Here is a 24258-nt window from a genome sequence, read left to right on the forward strand (position 1 = left end):
TTGGACAGTCTGAATATAAAGACCATCAAATATTAATATACTGAGTCTTATGTTTAATAATAGCCTCTCTGCAGCTACAAACACAACATTAGCAAACCAAATGCTGTAGTTTTACTGTTCACACTTAAAATTGTACTTTTATTTTACTTTCATTATGTCTTGCCAAGGCAAACAGCAAAGTTTGATGAACATATGTTTATCGAATATTTATTAATCTTACACACACATATGGTTCATATTTTTCAGTATGAATAGTCTAATTATTTTCAACGTTAAAGTCCAATGTGTCTGCTATTAAACCGCGTGTAAATGCTAATATCGATAAGCTACTGTTCATTGTTTGATGAATCACGCCAGTACTTGTCTCAGTGTTCATCGGCTGTGAATTAAAAGCGTCTAATTAAAGAACTCTATGGGAATCACCTTTAATTCATTAAGCCTCAGTTGAGAAGTGTGGAGTAAAGATCATTGAAGCACAGAGCGCTCAAAGCTCCACCACTACACACCGACCTACTGCACCTCGAATCACTAACTACTCACAGTAAAGCTGAAATGACCCGTATGATCATGAGCGCGTTATTAATGATGGCTTATAGCCTGTCTCAGCACTTTAAGTCACCGGGGGAACAGAGTCTCGCCATCGACCCGCTCGTGATCTCTGCAAACTCATATATGAGTTTATCAGGTTGTCAGACTGATGTTTTTGCCTTGGTGGTTCACTGTGTTTAATGGTATTGACTAACTTACTGGCTACTTAGCGGTTAAATACAGCATGTTATTCAACTGTTACTCAACTCCAGTCAAACGTTCTTACTGCACTTACTTTTAACAAAAAAAATGTGTTGAAATATTTCTGTAACCAGTTAAAACACATTTTGGGTTACTTTAAACGTGTTAAATCAGAAACCCAAAAAAGTGTTAAAACAGGTAACACGAGCCTGTTATTTAACACATTGCTGTTTAGAGTGTACTTTACTTCGCTCTCAGAACAAGAAAGCTGCAAATAAAAATTTAATTCCATTAAAAACGAAATTTCTAAGTTGCTGAGAATTAAGGAGAGATTGGTTTTTAACGGGACTCTGAAAGAGAATATCTGCTTCAGGCTTTTATATTTAAACTTGCTATGTGTAGCTTAAATGCACTCTTAAAACAGATGTGCTTAAAACACACATTGAGTCTCTGACTAGACACACCAGTGTGTTCAGTTGGAAACGACGCGTTTGTGTTCTTGCTGACAGAAAATGTGTTGAGATATTTCTATTCCCAGTTATGGAGAAAACAATTTGGGTTACTTATAATACAGAACGTGTTAAATCAGAAAACAATATAAGACAGAAAGTGTTAAAATTGGTAACACAAGTCCGTGTGGTTTTATTGAACACATCACTTTGTATGCTGTGTAAATGATTTCGAGTTCGCTGGGACTTTTGTTTCAGTGCATTTCTAGCTCCTTTTTTCATTTTCGACACGACTTGCCGAACAGATTGAGTAATTAAAACGGTTCGTCCAGTCTGGCTGAAAGGTTGCAGGAATATTCTGAAGTTGAAGACGTGCAGCTCTAACCGAGCAGGTGATACTGAGTGATTTGGTGTCTTATCAAGTTTCTGTGTTGCACACTTCACGTGATGAATATTAGCAGTGCAGAGGGCTTTTCTAGTCTTCGTCCCTGATTGTAGAGAATGAGCTCGTCGTTATTTCTCCAACCAATTGGATCGTGAAGCCTAAAAGTGCGGGCTTAATCTCCTCCGGCCTGTTTGGCATTTTGATTGATGCTCCCGCGGCTCCTCTGTCCGCGGGGGTGTGTGTGTGTGTGTGTGTGTGTGTGTGTGTGTGTGTGTGTGTGTGTGTGTGTGTGTGTGTGTGTTTGTGTGTGAGCTAAAGAGAAGTCAGAAAAAAAGAGAAACGACTGAAGTTCAGTCTTTCTCTCTCTCCCTCGCTCGCACACTCAGTCCCTGCTTTCGGGCCGATCGGAGACCGAGCCGCGCTTCAGTAGCTGGCTGATCACGCGCGCGGCGGCACGGAGGAACCAACGGGTCTCCGGGAGCGCGCGCCTCTCCGGACCATGGAGAATATAGCAGCGCATCTGCAGCACACGCACGTGGACGCCATCAGTTTCGGGATCGACCACATTCTGAGCAATGCGGACCCGAGCAGCTGCATGATTTCTAACCCTCGAATGCAGGACCTGGACTGCGGGCTGGGGGGCATCGTCAGCACTGCCTACAACACGGTGACCGGCCAGTACGGCTCCGGCAATGGCGGATACGGCGGCGGCGGCGCGTGTGGCGGCTCGTACGCCATGAACGCGGGCATGAACGTTAACGGGAACGTTAGCGGCCTTAGCTCGTCCGGAGTGATCCGCGTGCCAGCGCACCGGCCCCTGAACGGCGTGCACGCGAGCATCCAGACCAACGGAGTCACAGCGCCCAGCAGCATGAGCTCCATGAACAACCTCACAGGATTAACGTTTCCGTGGATGGAGAGCAACAGAAGATACACCAAAGACAGGTTCACAGGTAACACAGGACAGAAACTAACTGCCCCCAGACACGACCAACCTAATGCTTTACTATTCTGACCCAAATATACGAACACTGTAACGTTATAACAACGTTATAATAACACTACAAGTAACCTAGAGTTGTCTTTAGTTATTTAGATATAGTAGACATGTCGTTTAGTTTAGTTGCTTTAACAAAATGTTTCATGGATTTTTAAATTACTGATCAGCTTCTAGATTTTATCGTGTATCTCGATATTTAACTTTATCTAACTCTATTAACTCTATCTTTGCCTTTATCATAGAAAAGTCAGTGTTGTATTTATGCACAGAATGGGCTCTAAAATTCGGAAAATCCACTTAAACATGGCTGCTTTATTTATTTATTTTTAATCATTTCGATCATTTCCATAGATATACTACGTAATACATTTACGTAAAATAATATGTTAAATATTTAGGCTGAGTATAGCTTTTTTCCAACATGGCTGTAAACATTATGAAACATTTTCTGAATGGATTGTAAAACATACATTCTGATTGTAAACTCCTGTTCTGCTGATTCTGGTTTCATCATTGTGGATGACATTACTCTGATAGGCCTACTGTTGGTGTGATGAGAGTCATATTCAGTCCTGTTCTGCTGAGATTAATCTGGCCTCAGTTACCAGGTCACCCGCCTAATTAAACTGACGCAATTCATTTAACACTCACGAGCCTAATTTAGGAGCAAGCCTGTCCTAAATCCGAGCACACGAGAGGCCCTTTATTCAGCCCCTTTATGCATCTTTCCTGCTTGCTTTGTTGATGTTTTTGCTCGGGATGTTTCACACGTGTCTCAGTTTTAGTGCTAATGCGCGGCTCTCTGGTCAGGAGCTCTGTGCGCTACTGTTTCTCTTCACTGCTGCGCTCTGCTGCTCCGCGTTGTTGCTGATTCTCTCCCGCTTGCTTTCGCCCTGTTTCCCGATCCAGTGGCCCTCTCACCCTTCACTGTAACACGCCGTATAGGTCACCCCTACCAGAACCGCACGCCCCCGAAGAAGAAGAAGCCCAGGACGTCCTTCACGCGCCTGCAGATCTGCGAGCTGGAGAAGCGCTTTCACCGCCAGAAGTATCTGGCCTCCGCAGAGAGAGCAGCTCTGGCGAAGGCACTTAAAATGACTGATGCCCAAGTCAAAACATGGTTCCAGAACAGAAGAACGAAATGGAGGTGAGCTGTTCTGCTCTAATCGGCCTCTGTAAGGAGGATCTCACCTGCAGACAGAGCTGTTAAGACTCAGTTCTTTTTAAGCTAAACGAGAATAAGGAACGCAGAGAAGCGTTGTGTGGGTGCAAATACTTTATACAGTTTTTGTTTGCTAGTATTATTATTATTATTATTATTATATGTAGGCCACAATTATTTCTTCATAGTAATTAGATCACATATATCTAAATGGAATAGTTTGGCAGATAACCTTATCACGAGACAAATGTATTACTGCAGTGAGTTTAATGTTAATTAATTGTATAAATTATATATTTTTAATGATATAATTCTGGCTTTTCTATGTGGTGAACGGTATGCCTGGCCTGACATTCCACAGTTTCTCTCTTAAAGTCTTAAAGCGTTAAGAATAGCCGCTCTATGAAAGCGTGTCATTTATTATTATTATTATTATTATTGTTATTATTATTATTATTATTATTATTATTATTATTATTATTATTATTATTATATTTGATCTTAAATATTCTAAGATCAAATATTCAAAAATTTTCTAAAAGGGTAATTCCATCGATTTTTCTGCATTTCTGCATGATTAAATCGTTAAGATATACATAAAAAATATTCAGAGGGGTTTGATGTGAAATGTCGTATATATATATATATATATATATATATATATATATATATATATATATATATATATATATATATATATATATATATAAGATCGAAACAAATTTCATAAAGCAATATAACTATTGAAAAGTTATATTGTTTTATGAAAGTTATAAAATAACTTTTTTCGCTTTTACACACATTAAACGCACCAGATGGTTTGATTCCAGTCACCAACATTGAGAGTAATTCTGATTGTGTAAGTTTCCCTAGAGTTTCTCCGCCGTGAATATTATATATATATATAAATAAACAGATTCACGGCGGAGAGGTACATGCAGGGTGCTGTGAATCCCCAAAGAAAACTTTTTTTTCTGTTTAACGCCGTTTTACCAATATAAAGATTACATATAAAACCCATAAGATGTGTAGGTTTACTGATAGTTTGGGGTAGTAAATTAAAGGCTATATTTGCCTTGTAGACATCACGACCCCTGGTTCAAATCACAACCACTGTTCAGACAATCCGCGGCAGCCTAAGTTTGACTACAGCAAACAGTCTGACTTTGTTTACATCCCAACGGCTGAATTACACTGACACTTGAATTCCGTACTGAATGTAAAAGGTGTGTGTGTGTGTGTGTGTGTGCGTGTGTGTGTGTGTTTGGCTGCACCATTCATTCATTCACTCATTTATGTTCGGCTAAAATCAACAGATTAGCATTTCAGTTTAACAAATTCAGACTCCAAACTGTTTCGTTTCCTTTTTGGTGAACCTTTAAGAATCTGAAGTCTTTAAATAATTGCTGCAGAGGATGCGTGTCGTGTGTGGAGATAAAGGGTCGTATTTGATTTCTTTTTATGGCGTGTGTTCAGAAGACAGACAGCTGAAGAGAGAGAGGCCGAGCGACAGCAAGCCAACCGCCTCCTGATGCAGCTCCAGCAAGAGGCCTTTCAAAAGACTCTGAACCAGCCCGTGAGTCCGGACCCCATCTGCCTGCACAACAGCTCCCTGTTCGCCCTGCACAACCTGCAGCCGTGGACTGAGAACACCGGCAAGATCAGCAGCGTCTCAACCTGCGACTAGCAGGGACTCTTTTATAGATCCAGAGCAAAATCCCCAGCGCTGAATTCACATCCGCAGTGTCCGCTTACTTAGACCGGCTGGACTGCGCGGGTTTATTCAGCGCCAGTTTCTAGGCTGTTATTTAATAATAGCCGATTTGCCTCACGTTCTCACCACTCAGCCCTGTTATTGTGGTAACATATTTATTTCTTCATGGCTCAGTTCTGTTGTGGCCCCGCACTCAGTCAGGTCTCCACGGTAAGTGAACACAGCGGCCCGAATATGTGACTGCACCTGGAGAAACACACGAAATAACGCTCACCAACTGCTGTAACCCAATAAGGACTGTATACGTGTATCCACACATGCACTAAGCTACGTTTAAAGACACAGTTTTGCACGTTGTTTCGAGATAAAAGCAGGTCTTTGAAAAAAGTCCCTGCTGGACTTTTCATTGGAATTAGGAGCGTCTGTTTGGATTTGTAGGCTAAGCGGAAGGCAGGCCTGCTTAGCCCGGTTTCAAACACTTCTTATGCAAATAGGCTAACTCACCTAACTCCTCCCCACCAAAATGATCATGTATGTGCTTAAAAAAGATAGTTCCAGCAAAGGGAATGGTTCTATGTGATTCTAGAACCTTAAGTTTTATAAAGAACAATTTCATGCCTAAATGGTTCTTTGCGTGGTGAAATGGTTCATCAGTTTGATGGAGAATATGTCGTATATGGTTTTCTTTAGAACCTTTTATGAAAATGGTTGTATATAACTCCAAAAAGGGTTCTTGTTCTGCTTAACAACAGCAGAGCCATTTTTTTTGGTGCGCTCTCTCTCTCTCTCTCTCTCTCTCTCTCTCTCTCTCTCCACACACACACACACACACACACACACACACACACACACACACACACACACACACACACACACACACATATATATATATATATATATATATATATGCACGTGTGTGTATGTGGAGACACTATATATATATATATATATATATATATATATATACACACACACACACACACACACACACACATACATACAATATATATGTGTGTGTGTGTGTGTGTGTGTGTGTGTAGAGAGAGAGAGAGCTTCTGTCAGATCTCTCCATTTTTTTTATCCATTTTTCAGTTTTTGAATTTGAAAATGTCCACTGCCCTTTACACTGGATATAGTGGAACATTTTATGATGAATGGACCAAAAGAAGTGGCCCAAACTTACTTTTAAAAAGTCTTTTTTATTTTCATATATATGAAAAATAGTTCTGTATAGAACCTCAGGGTCTTCACTATAATGATACTTTATCATTGTCATGATAAATTATGTCACAATATGCTTTTCTGATGCTTTTCTGTCTTCTTCTTCTTCTTCTTCTTATTATTATTATTATTATTATTATTACGATTATTATTATTATCATTATTATCTGTGGCACTACATGTTCTACTTTGTCTGTTCCTACTTATTAAATCTTAAATTAAATCACAATGCATATTGTATATTGTAAAATGTTTTTACCATATCAACCTCCCATAATAGAACCACATACAACACTTTCTCCATCAATCTGAAGAATTATTTCACCATGCAAAGAACCATTTAAGAATGAAATCGCTCCATATACAACTCTTGGCTCTAAATGGAGCTATTCCTTTCACTAAAGAACCCATGACGAGCCATCATTTTAAGTGTCTAGTTCTCTATTTCTTTTATGAAATGTGTAATGTATGTTAAATTCAACTCATTTTTAAAGGAAAATGTTAATCTAACCGCAGACAAGACAAGTACAACAGAAGGATCAGTTCAACCTTATATGGGCCTTAATTCCTCACCTGTTTTAGAATCATAACTAAAACAGTTATTTGATAATATCTGTGATGTTATGTAAGTGAGATTGTACCATCTTCTATCAGTAATCCCCTATTCTCTGTAACTGCCCAGTCTTCCACTCTCTTTAGTGCTCTTATCACTGAATGAGGCTGATGGTTTATGTTGCAGAGGAGCTATGGTAACACGCTGTGGTCAAATGAGATGGATAGCAGGCAGATATGTGATGGATTTCCTCTCAGAGTGAATGACTACTTCAGTTGCATGATAAATGTATGTCCTCCTCATTGTATGGGGAGTGCAACAGCATGGTTGTGATATTAACTATGTGCAGATGTGAGAGTGTGTCTGAAACTAACCAGGAGCTCTTTCCATTACTGCACTACAGGAATGTAGGGTTAGGTTTCATCAGCACTTTCCAAATATGATATTTCATTACACAAGTGTCCATTTGAAATTTCCAGAAATGTAAGAGATGGGGAGCATTCTGGCATTTTCAAAAGCTCTTATACCAGAGGGAAAAAAACAGGATAAAACAAGATTTCCTCAAAGGAGTAAAGCCTGCTTTGAAAGCTTTTATGGACCTTTGTGAAAAGCCCTACTTTTTTCATGAAGGATTGCATGATACTGACAGAATACTCAATTGCAAATGTCTTCTTAACAACAAATGTCTGGCTTCTACTGTTATTTTTTGTCCCCCACAAGAGCATCGTGCAGGATGTACAGGATATGAGCATTGTTGTTATAGCCACATTTCTGCTTTTGCAGCACTTTGATACCTTACTTACCAGACAACCTTTAGAGAATGGAAATTATACACCTACTGCACAGCGTTTGTACTTGTTACTTTGTAATATCAGAGTTCATGACTGTTTTACATAAACACATGCACATAGCTATCATGAACATGAGAACAAACTATTTAAAAGCATTTCACCATGTGTTAACAGCAATTTAGTTTGGTAATAAAAGTATTCATTTTTCCCCTTTTTTTGACAAATGTTGCCTTTTTTCAGAAAAGGTGTAAATAAGAGTTTGTTCACTGTTGCTAGGAGAAGTGTTGCTTATTGTTCAGCACCTAGAATTAGGACTAAATATAATAAAATAAGAATAAGACAAGATGGGATCTATTAAAATTCTGTGATATATGTGCCCATGAAGGCATAGCATCACTCTTTTGCATTTTACATCTTCAGAGTGCCCAGCATGCAGACTGTGTCAGCTGTATTGTTTTTGATTAGTCATACTTTGAGTAATTATTCCTTGTCATTTAATTTCATGAAACATTTGAAGGTCATGTTAAAATGTTTGCAATTAATAAATATAATGATTGTATATATATATATATATATATATATATATATATATATGTATATATGTATTTTGCCACCGGGTAAAGTGAAGAGGATGGTTTGAGAGTCAAAACAACTTCTCCAAGGATGACAGTGAACAACTGCAGGGCTTAGTTACATCCTGCCTGAAGTTACCAAGTCTCCAAGAACTCCAAGATGCCATGGCATGACAACAAACTATTTAAAAGGCTTGCCAGACGAAAGCCTCTGCTGTGATCAAACCACAAATGTAGACCCTGGTATTCACTAAACATCACCAAACATAGAGTGGATCGAGGTTCTTGGTCAGATAAGGCTCAGTGGGAGCAACAAATACCAGTGGAGGATTTGGCATAAAAAGAGCCAATGTCATGAAGAAGAAAGCTAATCTCCACTGTGAGGTGTGATGGTGAATCAGTCATGTGGGGCTGCTGATAATCTTGTTGGGTGCATGGAAAAACGTATTCTATCATTACATATAAATTATAAAACATGAATAATTATATGTGCAAAATATAATATAAAGTTTATCGTACTAAATATAACAGTAGTGCAAGGAAAAGAAAATAAACCCATCAGCAGCATTGACTAAAACTAAGCAGCATTATGTATAAAGTTACTCAGTGACAGTCAATGTACAACTAGACACAAGACTTAGTTGTACTAGTTGTTTAGTTTACTTAGTGACAATAATATTGAGAGAGTGAACTAAAGACTGTTCAGTAGTCTGCGAGTCTGTGACTGGATGCTCCAGTACCACTTACCTGATGGCAGATACCTATGGAGGACCCTGCAGTCTGCAGCAGTTTTGGGGGCTTTCTTCAGGCATTGTGAGTTGATTTCCTGTAGAGTTTATTGCTTATAGTGACCTGTACTGTTATCATCACTCTCTGGACAGCATTATAGCTACATAGGGAGTGACAGCCGAACCAGTAATGATGCTCTGTATGGTGCAAGAAACTTAAAGCAGTTGATTCTTTCCACACCTCAGCTGTTGTAAATGGGCTGTTCCTTGTAGCCAACAATCATCTTCTTTGTTTCGCCTAGGACTGTTATCATCGCACCACAGATAGAGCACTGATTTCCACTGTGCAATGAGGATCTCCATTTATGATGAGGATCAGGCTGACACTGCAGCTGTACTCAGAAATGCAGTTGTGCATGAACAGGAAATACAGCAGGGGTCTAAGTACATACCCCTGAAGAACACCTGTGCTCAGAGTCAGTGTGGAGGAAGTGTTTATTAGTTTGATATTACACAAAAAACTAAAATGTTAAAGCTAAACACTGAAGGTTGGTTTTTCAGGACAGGGGTTAAACCTAGTCATTTCATACCAGCATGACAATAAGATAATACATTAGAAAAAACCCATTAAGGAGGTATTCATTTGATAAGTGTAATGTTTCGATTTCAATTTAGAATACATTTTCACTTCACAAATTTACGTAAATGACTGGACGCAAAAATAAAGAAGTAGATAGAACAATGGACGCTGCGATGGACTGGCGACCTGTCCAGAGTGTATCATGCCTTCCGCCCGATGACCGCTGGGATAGGCTCCAGCACCCCCCTGCGACCCTGACGGAGAAGCGGCTTAGAAAATGGATGGATGGATGGATGGATGGATGGATGGAGATGATAGAGAAAAATACATAAACAGAAATAACAATGATAATAAAAAATCCCAAATAAATTACTGTGATCATTTTCACCACCACTGCCATCATCATCATCATCATCATCATCTGTAGTAAACGTTTTAACTAATAAAAATAACAGTATTTAAAACGATATTAACTTAGAATTCAATTATTTTATTTTATTTTTCGAATGCAGAATCTTCAGGCAGACGTGGAGCGCGTTATGATGTAATAACATGAACTCCAATTTGAGCTACAGTCCGTTTTACACTTATGAATGTGTAATTTTCCAAGAAGGCATAAAAGGTTAATGGCTTTATCTATCACATGTCTATCATATGTGTTCCGTGTTGTGCAAAAGAAAATGTATCAGTCTGTAAAACAGACTGAACCAGGACTGTTAATGCGCACACGCTGCGCTGCTGTGCAGCTCTTGAATGGATTGCGTCCCTTAGATGATGACGCGCAGCCTACGTCATTGCAAGTTGTCCGAGCAGCGGGCAGTGGTGTAAGTTGCTGTGTGTCGGAGTCGCGCTCGGCCGGAATGTCCTTTTTACGGCTTTGGTCCAACACCAAATGTTTAGTAAGGAATGGTTTGTTACTGGAGTCTGTAACAGGTAACTGGTTCGTTAAGCCGTTTCACCCTGGGTGTATTACAGGACGAGAGCTCACGAACGTTAATCAGTTAACTCAGCTAGCAAACCCCCTGCTGAATTCGTGTAGATGTACTGTGATGTCGATAGACACGGTTAATTACGCAGCTTTGAAACAGACTAGCTAGACCATCGACTCGTCTTTGCAGATTTGTTGTGGTTGTGTGTGTTGCAGCATGCTCCAGGAGGAACGGGTATTCAGCCGGAGGAGTGGTGAAGGATAAAGAGCCGCTACGCAAAGCAAAAACACCACAGGGAAGGTTCGACGTGGACGCCAAAGATTCAGAAGCTAAAGACGTCCTTGAAAGTAGGTCATTGGTTCCTTATTATAATTCCCTGTCTGACGTTACAGTTGCAGCGTGTGTCGTAAATCTTGTAAACCACAATATCAATTCACTTGCTCATCTTTACAGTAGACGTAAAACTACTCCCCTGAAAAAAGACATATAGGGCCATGAGGAGTCAGTGAATTGTTTGAGGAGCCTGAAGATGATTTAAACTATATGCTATAGACTTTGCAGTCACCAGGTCGCAACACGATTAAATACCTATGGCAGATTTTAGATCAACATGCTGGACAGTACTCTCCACCACCACCACCACCATCATCATCATCATGAAAACACTTTTTTAAAATGAGGGAATATCTTTGGAAAAGTGTTGTTCCATCATTCCAGGACAGTTCCAGAGAGCTGGAGACATTTTGGCAAGGTATATTACAGTTGTTTTGTTGGCTCGTGGTGGCCCAACATTTTACTAAGACATTGCATGTTGGCTTTTCCTTTAATATGTGACCCATCTGTGCATATCAATATTGCCAACATGCTGGACAAAACCTTGCGCACATAATGATCTGTAAGCTACCTGGATTGTCCAGTGTGCAATATGTGTACTGTATTTTTGTATTATGTTTACAGTGATCTGCCTTATACCATTAATAATTTACACAGTAATTTATGTACCATGCATGTTCACCAGTTTGCCTGTCCTTCTCTGCTGAAAAGTAAACATAGAAACCACTAAAAGTTTCTGTTAGTTTCTGGTGGTGCCCAATAGTTAGTAATGGTATTTCAATGGTTTTCCTCATGGGTTAATATCACAGTGCAAAGGACTGTGTGTCCTATAGGAAGCTATTGGTTTCTAAACGTAACCATTAAACCAATTTACATTAGAAAGCAAAACCAGCAGGTTTTAATCCTAATGCCTTAAAGATAGGGTTTCCATCAGGATGGAATGATTCATAATAGGATAAAGGTGATCAGTCATCATAACTTTGTGATAATTTGCAGAGACTCCTCTAAGGCAGTATTGGAGGGCTGGATTACCACATAATTTGGTGATTGTCCTGTTCAAACACCCCTGATGTAACTCATCTGTTAATTATCAATTAGATGAGTTACATGGACTCAGGCAACACACCTGCTCTAAAGAGAAAGGTGAACCCAAACCATGGCAGCACAATCCCACCCCACCCAATATAACAGAGCTGCAAGACAGGGGCACTGTTAGGATCAAGCATTCAGGTTATCTTCTTGGTGTGCATCTTGGTGCAGTCTTTGTGACTCCTGCCATCCATGCCTCAACAATGAACCCTCTTCAAAGTCATTTAAATCTTTGTCCTCTTGCCATTTTGATCCAAAATCAAGGTCAAATGTGCCTTCTCAGTACTTTGAAGCATGCCACAGAGCACAGGGTATTATGTTATTGCATCATGTAGTACACCTGTCGTGAAGCATCTGTACTCATGTTTCTCCACTCATTAACATTTAACCTTTAATTTGTCACCTTTTTGTAGATAGATGTATAGTAAACAAAAATGTTTAAGTGTGGTGTGAGTATAGAGGTAGTAGAGATCAAAATGATACTGATGACAGTCCAAGCATAATAGTCACAGTATGCACCTAATTGCACATTGTATTTATTTATTTTTCTTCCTCTAAACAGAGTTTCCAGATGATGTGAATCCACACACAAAAGAGAAAGGGGGCCCCAGAGGCCCTGAGCCAACACGGTATGGAGACTGGGAGAGAAAGGGACGCTGTATTGACTTTTAGGTTTCTTCACAAAGAATATTGAGGGTTTTTTTAAAATACTGTTATGTATTTGAGATGTGCATCCCAACCAAGAGGCACCGTTCATCTCTTTAGATGGTTGTTAAGGTTTTTGAGAAGTGACCCAACTTGTTCAGTAGTGGACACTAAATAGATGCGTCCTCTACTTGTATAATTTAATTCTTGCTAAAATAAATATTTTTGTAAAAAAAAAAAAAACACTGTGTACTATTCTCTCACTAAAATATGTGTCAGTATGAACAAATTAAAACATTTGGAAAAAGGAGTGGGTTTTTTTTCCCCCTGTGTCCATATATATTCTTTGTATGGTTATGGTTTTTACCACATGGAAACAATCTGTAATGATTTACTGTAGTCTAATTCACTTTTGTACCCATTATGGAGTTATCAGATGAAATTTGCTAGCTTAATATGAAATTGTTTCAAGTTTATTCTTCATGCTTTTTACCCCTGGGGGGGTAATAAAAACCATCCATGCCGGATGCTAAGCACCAATTAGAAAGGTATACGTCTCGCAGCACTGGTCTATGTAACTACATTCTCTGAAGTGATTGAAACAATTGAATAATTCTTGTATTTATGCCATTTCATGATCCAGAACTAGTCATTCAGCACCAGTATCTGACTTGACTAAGTGTTGCTAAATGCCACCCAATCCTCATGGCAGTGTTCCAACATCTGGGGTAAAACCTTCCCAGAAGATTAGAGAAAAGGAGGGGAAACTCCCTGTTGATGTATTTCATTCATTATTACTAATAATTACTAATATTTATTTAGAGGCTTGTTGTTGGTACAGTCATAATGTAGGTTGGTGTGCTCAGTCTGTCCATGTGAAACTCTGAGCACACCTACTGCTTTTATGATTCATCAAAGTTATGAAACCGACAAAGCCGGGAAGTCTACATATTTATACCATATCGAATCCAGTTGCCTTGACTTACCGCTACTAGACAGCGGCCAGATGGCTGCCTGTAGGTGTGACGATGGGCAGGTCTGTGCAGTGTCAGTGAATGGGCACAAGCACGTCATTCCATTCTAAACCTGTTTTGTTTTTGCGTCAGAACAACGGACCAATCACTGAGAAGCACAGACGACGCTTCTGTATGATGACGTAAAACAGCCTTAACTTTATTATTTAATTCACAGCGTTCGATTTGTGTGAACTATTTTTAATATCAATAAAACAGCATGAAAAAGCTTTGTGACTTACTGGTATAACCTACACTTATGGCGCTTTGGAAAATAGCGTTTTGTTCATACTACGATCGCTTCCGTTTCCGGGTAGTCGATTCAATCTGCCATATTCCGTCTCGCAGCCGGGCTTCAGCGGCGCAGACCTGTACAGTGTCCGGTTTTTTCCCGGGGCATGGTCTTCCATTTAACACCGATAAATTAGACAGAGAGACACAGGGAAAGCTGGTGATTGTGTGAGGAAACGTTACAGACAGAAAGGCAGAGATGACGACGCGTTCGGAGAGGGAGAAGGCTCAGAAGCTGAATGAGCAGCATCAGGCCATCCTGTCCAAAATGCTCCGGGAGGAGGACAACAAATACTGCGCCGACTGCGAGGCAAAAGGTAAGCGCTGCTGCCGGGGAGCCAGCCGCGTGTGGGAATTAGTAACGTCCCAATGTCAGCTGGCGTTTTCGTGCCGCATTAGCGGAGCCATTGATTCTCTTGGTTTAGCACTAGTCGGCTAGCCAGCCAGCTAACAGCGGTGTCTCAGCAGGCTAGCAGTGCTAAAGGCGGCTAGCGAGCCTTCGGCGTCTTAAGGGAGGGAGAGAGAGAAGTGCAGCCTGTCAGTCAGTCTGTGGAGTGGAGTGCCCTTGAACGACGAGTTATAATTTATGCATGAATGGAAAACGTGTCTGGAACCGATAATTAGATTGTTCCTATGCAGTTTTGTTGGGTGTTCATTTAAAGCGAAACCTTCCTCACTGACAACCAGTGATGATAACATGTTAACCTATAAACCACAATGTACAGTATCGTCTTAGTCCTACTCTGTCACTAATGATATGATGGTTTTAAAATTCAGCATCAAGCATGTACGTACTGTTTACGCAAAACTCACGTGTAAAATTCAGTCAGTGGTTGCAGTTGGCGAACACTGGCAACGTTATACACTTAACCCAGCTTTCACCAGTCTAATAATCGACTGTGAAAGTAGATCTCCTCCATCGCTGAAGCTTTAATTCCAGATCACAGTTTAGCAGTGCTCCTATCAGTATTGGGCAGCCTCTCAGTAGTGCTAGTTTATTTAAAGGCAGCGTTAGCTAGATGACTCATCTGTGATGCTCCTTACTTCTCAGGTGCTGCTCAGGCTCTGAGTTATCTGTGGTGGCTGAGGGATCTTAGGTGACATGGGATTTCATGAATATTTTATTGTGGAACTTCAGTCCTGAAATAACAGATTTGTTTTGTTTTTGTGGGAGAAGGGCTTGCGTGGGTGTTTTTTGAGTTGTTGAACTCTTAAAATGTTGTCTCAGTCATTTTGTAAATGTAAGTGAGATGTTGGCACTCAGAGGACGAAACATTGCATTCTCATTTCCTTACTTGCTTACGTGTAAAGCTTCCTATTCGTACGCTTCCTTCATTTTCATAGAAAATCATTTGTTGACAAGCAGAACAGTGTTGAACTGCTAAAGTTGGGTGTTTTTAGCAGGCCCCTACATGGAAGCTTGCAGCTTTTTGATAGGAGTATGTCTTTTTTTGAAGGATTTTCCCCCTAGTTTGTGATTGTTGCAGTGGCGCAGGCCTCAAAAATCATGTGTTTTATTCCATTCAGCTCTTTACCGTTAGAACTGTGAACTTATAGACAGGGGCTCTCATGGCTGTAGTATTTGAGAAAGAAAAAGGTGGTCAGTTACCCCAGTTCTGTGACTAGTTCAAGAACCATTTTGCCGTTTGCTCAGTGAAGAAGTGTTACTGTAATTTGGTGAGTTTTCTCTGTGGGTGAGTATGAGGTATGCATAGAAGTCACTGGTTCTTTCAGATCACAAGCTAGATACAGACCTTATTGCTGCTTTACACCCTGGTTTCTGTTTTGCACAGTTTCTATCCAGAAAAAGGAAACAGGCTCTGTAGTTTATTCATGCCTTTGTTTGCATTGTTGTATCTTACCCTCTCATAGGTGCTGTATTTGTACAAAATCTAAATTGGCTTTGTGTGCCATGTGCACATGTCTGAGTGATAAAGAAATTATTTCCCCTGCCCCTTTATAGACCTAGCCAATGTTTTCACTTACAAAGTCTGCAGCCAGGTAGGCAGTATTCCCTCTGGTGTGACTGGTTAGCATATTGTGTGTAAACAGCTGCTGATGCTGGCTGTTTGTTGAGATAGAGATGCATGTGTGCTGGACTGATTACTGGCATGTAGTAGGAAAGGCAGATTGACATGCATTGCTGTCTGCCAGACAAACCAAGAGGGACGTATGGCATTAGGGGAGTTGGGCGGGTTGGTATTTCATGGATGTGACGGGAAGATATGACGCAGTGATCAGCCAAGCATGAGTGAGCACAGTGGCTCCAGAGGGTTTTAATCTTTACAAGACTGCTTACACACTGATCTACAGCCAAACAGTCAGACACACACATATATACTATATGGTCAAAAGTATATGGAAACATCTCCTAGTTAGAGAGTTCAGTTCTTTCAGCCACATCCATTGCTAAAGGGTTAATAAAATTAAGCGTACAGCCATGTAATCTTCACAGGCAACATTGGCCATAGAATAGGTCGTAATGAAGAGTTCATTGAGTAAATTTGACAATGTCCTAAGATGCCACCTCTGCCACAAGTCAGTGTGTGGAGATTGCATGTCCATGTGCTTGATTTTATTAACTTTATTAGCAATGCAACCTCTACAGACAAACACTGGCAGTAGAATGTCTTTGTGTAGAGCTTGATTACTTTAAATGTGACACTGTTCTAGGATGTCACATCTGCCACAAGTCAGTTTGTGAAATTTCTACCTTGCTAGATCTGCCCCTGTCAACTGTAAGTGCTATTATTGTGAATTAAGTGGTTGACCATGCAAACTCACAAAGTGAACCTGCTGAGTGCTAAAGCATGTAACACATGATGCCAGAGAACACTACCCACTGGAATGCATATTAACGACCATAAAGTTTGGTGGAGGGATAATGGTTCAGGGGCTGTTTTTCAGGGTTTGGGTTGGGCCTTTTAGTTCCAGTGAAGGGCAATGTTAATGCTACAGCATACAAAGATATTTTGCGCTATTATATGCTTTGAACTTTGTGGTAAAAATTTGGAGAAGGCCCTTTCCTGTTTCAGCATGACTGTGCCCCAGGGCTCAAAGCGAGGCCATAAGGACATGGTTTGACAAGTTTGGTATGGAGGAACTCCAGTGGCCTGCACAGAGCCCTGAACTCAACCCCACTGAACACCACTGAGATGAATTACAGTGTCAACTCCAATGGCAACTACATATTGGTGACCATGGTTTTGAAATGGGATGTCCAACAAGCTCATATAGGTGTACACATACTTTTAGATGTATAGCATGTACATATGCTGTACAGACACACATTTTCTATGCATACCCACTCTCACTTGGATCTTGGTTTTGCCTTGTTCTCTAATGGATGTCCCTGCATGTGTGACTCACAGGTTACATCACAGGTGGTCCCTGCCTTAGGCTTACACTACTCCTGTCACACGCCTGTTACCTAGCAATTGGTATAAGCCCCATATCACTGCAGGGCAGTTGTTAGTGCAAGGGGTCACTGAATGGTTTTAATAAGGTCATACATTCAGGGAAACACTAGCTTCCACTGCACAACCAGTCTAAATATACTGATTAATTTTACTGAAGAAGCTGAAGCTTTCTTTAGAGACTAAGAAGGGTAATCATTGAAAAAAGAAGGTGGTAAATACTACATTTTTATACAGAATATGTTTAATGCTTCATTCAGTTTACCCACTGCACTATGTGTGGCCTTTCAAAATTCTTTGCTAATTATCCCTTTTGTTGTTAAACTGTATATGTCTTTATCCAGATTGTCAACCTGGAAGGGAATGAGTCCTCTCTGAAGGCTCCAGTGTTTCTTAACCCCTGTCTCTATAGCATGTGATTGATTACCATGGACAGTGAAGTTACTTCCAGTGCCTAGTAAAGAAAAAGAAAACCAATTCATTCAAAACACTAAATAGAAGTCCATCAGCAGATGCTTCAAATTCCTTTGAGGCCCTTTCTTTTGATTGTTTTTTGACTCTGTGAGTTTTCCTTTCTTTTCTAACTGTTAATATTGTTGTCCAGTAGCCAACAATATGCTGTAGATGCAGCTGGTTAGGTTGAAGAACATTAGTGTGTTCCTTTAAAGGTTTGTGTTTGCTGTGGTAATGTGGTATTGTTCATGCTCCTATTCATCCACCCATCCATCCATCCATTTTCTAAGCCGCTTCTCCGTCAGGGTCGCGGGGGGGTGCTGGAGCCTATCCCAGCAGTCATCAGGCTGGACAGGTCCACCATACACCCTGGACAGGTCGCCAGTCCATCGCAGGGCTCCTATTCATATTACTGACATTTAGATAATCGTATCACTACCATTACTGCTTCCTGAACTACCTCTCAGTGTCTGAAAGTTTGTTCTGCCTAGCGGAAAAACCTTATGTTTGCTTTATCTGCTTTGTTTTAAAACTCTGATATATTTCCTCTTAGAACAAAAGTATTATAGTATTGTCAGCTTCAGATATCACCTACACTTAAAATATCATTTAAGTACAATGTCTTTGGCTTGTCACTTAACAGCTACACTAATTGTTCTAGTTAGTGTTCTACCTGTGGGAATGATAACAAGAAAAGTAGTTTGTTTCTGCAGCATAGAAGTAGGCTGCTATGTTTCTGACCAAAAAGAAAATACGAGGAACTACCAGTAGTTGGTATTCTTTGTGTCAGAAAAGCTGGGCTACAGAAATGTGTTGTGTAATTAATTATGAATATGGATTCTTATTTTCAGGTTAATTAAGTAATTTATCGTGATTTTTGGTGTATGGTTTGTTTCTGTATTAAGCGGGTTGATTTTTAATACATTTCATGTAAGTTAACCATGCATATTTTTTCTTGGAATTTCAACAGGTGATTTAAAAATGTGTAATTACAGACACCTGTGATCTCTAACTGTAATGGCTTTTTTTGCTGTGACCATTTGCAGTGTAATAAATTGCTGACCTTTTATAAAGTCATTTTTTGACCTTGTATAAAGTCAGGCATTGAGTAAACTACATTTCTTGTGTTACTGGTTTTCCTGCCCTCACTGTTTAATAGCCCCTGACCCCAATATCATGGCCATGTTTCTTCATGACAGAATATGGCAAGCCTCAGCTTTTTGAAAATCTCTCCTCTCCTCTCCTCTCCTCTCCTCTCCTCTCCTCTCCTCTCCTCTCCTCTCATATTGGAAATCCCAATTTCAAACATGCCTCTTTCATATTTAAAAAACAGTTCTGAAAGGAATTCATTGAACGTTCTGTAGCTTTAGCTCCTTATATTTTTTTCTTAGAGTATAGCCCTCAGGGTATTATCTCTAGACCACAGCAGGTCTGAGAATTTTGATCTCTCATAGCTTATTTTTAGTGTGTCTTGCAGAATGGTCTGCTCTGGGTTTTTTCCCTCTCAAGTCCTTCAGAGAAATTTTGCTCTGCTGTTTTGGAGAAGTAGGCTTATATACTGTCCTCTGTGTTTTCATTTTTAAAGTCTTGCAAATGACACGGCTCCTTTTGTCATTAAAGACATATTTCCCCTCCAGTTTCCTTTATCCCATCCTACTGTAAGCTGTTTGGCATCAAGGTGCAGCATAATACACTCGCCCACTGTTTCAGCTACAAAAACCAATAGGGCTATTATTTTGCCAAGGAAGTAATGTGCTACCGCGTTGGCACCTCCCTTGGTATTGTTGAAAACCAGCTTAACCTGGATCATTAGAGATTTGTCAGCGTTCTCAGCATTGTCAGCATAGCACACACAACAGAGTTTTTGTGGTTTGTTAGACTGCATATTTGCTGACTGCACTAAATTGTGCCTGTTTGTAGAATCGTTCTAGAGGCTAATTATGATTAACACTGTATATTTCTACTATTATATCTTTGAAAAAAAAAAAACATTTGTAATGTCAGTTTCTGTTTATTTTGTGTTGCTTACAGAGAGCGTAAAGCATTTTGTTCAGTCTGTGTCTAAACATGTTAACAGCTGTGTGAAACTCTTGTGAAAGAGCTGATGTCATACGCTAGTACTGGAATGTGGGCACATAGTGAGCACTGCGAGCTGCACACATCTGATGGAGTGTTGGTTTGCCCTGAACATGTACATACGTTAGGTTTCACAATAAGATAAAATACAGTAGGATGTAAATTCCAATGTACTCAGGGGTTAATGATTTACATATGCCCTAATATGAGGTTTATTTAATGTACATATGTCAGTGCTGATACACGCACATTTATATAGAAAGTGGAAGGAGATCTGGCTTGAAAAACTGTACAGAGAAATTTAACACTTATTTGTGTAGGATTACAAGTGCAATAAAATGAGTAAAATGCAGACATTTTGGGATGTAGCCCAGCGTCACTGAAATATTCTGCTCAGAGCAAAACATGTTGATAAAACTGAGCTTAATTTTTTGGTATAAAGAAATAATAACATTTTTGGTATAAAGAAATAACACATTTATTGTGTGCCAGAATGTCACATTATAGAAGCCAAAGCAAACAATGGAGACTATAACAAAAATGTGTCTGCGCCAAAATCAGTCTTCACAAAATCCTGTATATGAAAACGTTTGGCATAAACAAAGAAAAAGAAAAAAATAGCCACGCTAGTGGGTTTTCTTCCCTTAATATGGTGTAGATACATTATCATGTGCACTTGAACAGCCTGACCAATGTTTGGTTGTGCTGTAGAGCTTGTGATTACCTGATGGACACTGGACACTGGCCACAGAATGAGTACCATAGTGTCACACTGCTGGCATCTCTGAAGTTGGCAAAGAGGGAAGCTCAAAGATGCTGTGCCCTCTCCTCCATCCGTTTGCTGGCAGGTGGGCACCCATACGGACCGCATGCTGACAATTTGGGGTTTCGCTGACAGCATACTCCAGGTGGTTGCTATTTCAGTTCTGTGCTGTTCTCCTTGTTGCCTCATGCTTGTACGACCCTCTATAGTATTATCTATTAGTTTTCAGTTGATGATACAGCTGTTTTTGGACTAATCCGTAGCAATGATGGTTTGCTATTGCTTTTGTGCAATATAGAAATAATAATTATTTATACGATAATCATAATTATATAATGCATGTATTATATTTATTTGTTCTATTTCAGCTTGCTGAAAACACTGCACTAGTGAACAATGGTGCAACACATGGCAAATGGATATGATAAACTGAATACAGTATTTATATTTTATATTTTCAGAAATATACTGTAAAATCAGTCAATTTAAAAACAAGGTAATGCCGTAATAGGGTGAAATGCCGGCAACTACTTTTTACTATGCAATTTATGCAGTTACTGCATATTTGATGTTTACAGTGTCTTTATAATTGTAAATCTTTTTTTGTCTTTTTTTTTTTGCTGGTGCAAACAGCATTTACAGGCTTTTAATACTTGTGCTCAAATATTTGTTCACCCTTAAAAACAATATTTTAAATATTTTGTCATTCATCTGACTGAACAGATCTTTCATTTAATCAACTGTGCTAGATCCTTCAAAACTATACAGAAATATTTAAAACAAGAAATTAACTAAATGTGCCATTCTTGGTGTAGCAGTTTCAGAGCAGCTCCTGTGCTGTACCAACAATGTGTGGAGGCTTCTCTTCTCTAATACGGTGGTAAAAGCTTGTGGTTTTGTTGTTTGCAGATTTGTTGAATCTGCTGATTAGGCTGTTTTTTAACCCTCAATGAAACTGTTAAATTAGAAATGAACAGAGAAAAAAAGTGATTGCGTGAGTCGGAAGCAGTATAGGTTGGTCACATGGCAGTATGCAAAAAAAAAAAAAAAAAAAAAAAAAAAAATATATATATATATATATATATATACTGGCATATTTGAGATGATTAATCAAATTTGTCATGCATTCATGGTACACCAGCTGCGTATTGCAATTTTCTCTATTGCTTAAGCATTTTTCTCAGTGTCTGATCTATTGCTGATCTATTCTATTGTCTGATCTGTTGCTCCTGCAAGTGACTTCTTTTTCAGGCATTTCTGCTCTTTTAACTTCAATAGCCATGTGGAATGTAGTGCTGTTGGCTATGCTCTGAAGTGAGGTGATAATATGTCTAAAATTAATTTATGATATGATATTCAACTGAAGTAGCTGTTATTTTATTTACTTTTGACATTTTCTATATATTAACAATAATTGTTTTGTCTAAAGGCCTATGTTGTTAAATCTTAGGCTACAGCCTACATTGTTTAATAAAGACATAAATATTAATAAAAAATGTACTGGATTATTCTTTTTATTAATAGATACTTAATAGGTTAATGTCCTCAAAGTACTGATGCTGTACTGAAGTGTTAATCAGTTAATCGAACTCAGTTAATCAAAGTTAGTTTTTAAAATGCTTTACATAAAGACATCATTTCCTGCAGAAAACTGTTGTTTTGCTGCTGTCTTGGTTTATTGATGTTAAGTTGTATCTGATGTTTCCATCTTTACTTCATGTCATAACCTGTGTAGCTTTGGCCCTACTAACTTCCTCATATCATACTGATAAGAAAAGTTTGTGTTCTTTCGTTTTTCTTTTGTGACATTTCAGCTATTGCCATATCAGATATTGGCAGACATTTTTCCGCTAAGTGAGTGGAAAAAAGCTTTGTCAGCATTCATACAATATTACTGACAATTTCCGTTTCCATTGCCTACACAGAGAAACTGTTCAAATCATTGAAGCAAAAATCCTTTGGATATTGTGAATGTCAGAAGACCCATTATTCGCCACAGCCCAATTAGCATAAATGACCACAGCAGTGGATCTAGACAGCTACTTTACTGTAGCTGCTCTCAAAGTCATAGGTGCAAGTCAGTTTCTGCAGTATTTAAAGTAATACAGCGTTGAGAAACAGCTTCTCAAAGCTTATAGCACAGCACCACAGAAGGTGTCCTCATTAATGGATTCACAGTGTGGTATAGCTGTGTCTATTCTACAGTACCTGACACATCTGCCCTTCAGAAGATTGTGAAAGTGGTGGAGAGGATTATAGTATGTGACCTGCCTTCTGTCAGTTAGATTCACACAATGTGTTGTCGTAATGAAGCCGAATCCATTATTTAAGATTTGAAACACCCTGAACACACATTGTTCTCCCTCTGGGAAGTGATATTACACTATTAAATAGTTCAATTAAAGTGTTGTTTTTAGTTACCGTTATGTAGATACTGACCTTTGCAGTGCTGATATATTGCAGAAAGTTGCAATATGCAAATAAGCCTCCCAATCACAATTTTTAAAACTCTGCGCTGCTGTAAGCTTCCTGTCTAATCTCAGTTTCAGTAAATTAAGTCATTCATATCTTTCAACAAAAGATTTTTTTCAGATAATGCAGGATTGCCCAACCATGTTGCATGAAAGATTCGCCACGAGACAGTCGTAATATGTACTGTCCTAATTGCAGTGTAGTTTTTTCGTCCATATCAGGCAGCCCTGTTGTGGTACAGTCTGCCAGACTGCTTTATGCATTCCTGAAATTGCTTGGCCTCTTTGCATATTTTTACAATACAATTGCAATACAATCTGTTTGTGTATTGTTTGTGTGCTAAGCATCGTGTTGTGTTGTCCCAGAGGTTGATGTAAATGTGAATTGTAATGTACATCTGCATAGGTTCAGTGAATTGCTCTCTCTGTATTCTGCAGATTCATCCATGGCCTGGTAGACTGGTTAGGAAAGATGGTATAAGCGGCCATTGTGTTCGCTCTTTGAAATGGTGTATATTCTCCCTGGGGAGAACAGAGAATGGATGTGAAAATAGCCTCTGTCCAGGCTTCCAGAACAGAGTGCTGAACACAGGTTATTTCTCGTTGGGCACACTGTTAAAGAGAATAAAAGGCTTTTCTAATGTCGTCTTCTTGCCTCAGCAGGTTTGTGGGGCCTGCTAGGCAGCTGTCAGTTCTTCCTTCTTCTGAGAATGGATTGTGACTTTAAGCAATTTGGCTCTTGGAAGTGCAGCGCCTTCTGTCTTTGTTGAGGTTCTGGTGACTAATACATTGGAATGTGTTTAAAGGTTTGCTGTGTTCAATTTAGGGGCTTCATATGTTGTGAGAGAAACGCTGCATTAGTGTGGAAGGTCTTGCTGAAGGCTTTAATCCAGGC

The 24258-nt window shown here is 39.4% G+C and overlaps 3 protein-coding genes across 6 annotated transcripts in view; all 3 read left to right on the forward strand.

The window, feature by feature from the left end:
* Positions 1-1869: 1869 nt before the first annotated feature.
* On the forward strand, positions 1870-5986 carry tlx1 (T cell leukemia homeobox 1). Of its 3 annotated transcripts, none has more exons than XM_017722838.1 (3): positions 1870-2516; positions 3473-3710; positions 5202-5986. In XM_017722838.1, exons 1-3 carry the CDS (start codon positions 2063-2065, stop codon positions 5410-5412), a joined length of 903 nt encoding a protein of 300 aa, XP_017578327.1. In that variant the 5' UTR covers positions 1870-2062; the 3' UTR covers positions 5413-5986. The 3 variants fall into 3 exon arrangements, with proteins under 3 accessions (XP_017578327.1, XP_017578334.1, XP_017578342.1); XM_017722845.1 differs by having other exon boundaries at positions 5205-5986; XM_017722853.1 differs by having other exon boundaries at positions 3509-3710.
* A 4682-nt stretch (positions 5987-10668) lies between these two features.
* sdhaf4 (succinate dehydrogenase complex assembly factor 4) lies at positions 10669-13190 on the forward strand. The gene is made up of 3 exons (XM_017722865.2): positions 10669-10817; positions 11029-11160; positions 12798-13190. The coding sequence occupies exons 1-3, from the start codon at positions 10745-10747 to the stop codon at positions 12905-12907; spliced, it is 315 nt and encodes a 104-aa protein (XP_017578354.1). The 5' UTR covers positions 10669-10744; the 3' UTR covers positions 12908-13190.
* Positions 13191-14204: 1014 nt separating this feature from the next.
* smap1 (small ArfGAP 1) overlaps positions 14205-24258 on the forward strand; it is a 95377-nt gene continuing 85323 nt past the window's right edge. Inside the window, exon 1 of one of the 2 annotated variants that reach the window (XM_017722796.2) lies at positions 14205-14501. In XM_017722796.2, the coding sequence (XP_017578285.1) occupies positions 14384-14501 (118 nt within the window). In that variant the 5' untranslated portion in view covers positions 14205-14383. The remainder of the gene's footprint in view (positions 14502-24258) is intronic. The other variant, XM_017722788.2, reaches the window with a different exon arrangement.

Source organism: Pygocentrus nattereri, chromosome 5 (assembly GCF_015220715.1).
Source record: "Pygocentrus nattereri isolate fPygNat1 chromosome 5, fPygNat1.pri, whole genome shotgun sequence".
Lineage (NCBI taxonomy): Eukaryota > Metazoa > Chordata > Actinopteri > Characiformes > Serrasalmidae > Pygocentrus > Pygocentrus nattereri.

Excerpts from the sequence above, each read along its gene's own strand:
- sdhaf4 (XM_017722865.2), top strand. The coding sequence starts at position 10,745 with ATGTCCTTTTTACGGCTTTGGTCCAACACCAAATGTTTAGTAAGGAAT. Across the intron at positions 10,818-11,028 it reads GTTACTGGAGTCTGTAACAG|CATGCTCCAGGAGGAACGGG; the intron begins GTAACTGGTTCG and ends TGTGTGTTGCAG. Across the intron at positions 11,161-12,797 it reads AGCTAAAGACGTCCTTGAAA|AGTTTCCAGATGATGTGAAT; the intron begins GTAGGTCATTGG and ends TCCTCTAAACAG.
- tlx1 (XM_017722838.1), top strand. The coding sequence starts at position 2,063 with ATGGAGAATATAGCAGCGCATCTGCAGCACACGCACGTGGACGCCATC. Across the intron at positions 2,517-3,472 it reads CACCAAAGACAGGTTCACAG|TGGCCCTCTCACCCTTCACT; the intron begins GTAACACAGGAC and ends TTCCCGATCCAG. Across the intron at positions 3,711-5,201 it reads AACAGAAGAACGAAATGGAG|AAGACAGACAGCTGAAGAGA; the intron begins GTGAGCTGTTCT and ends GCGTGTGTTCAG.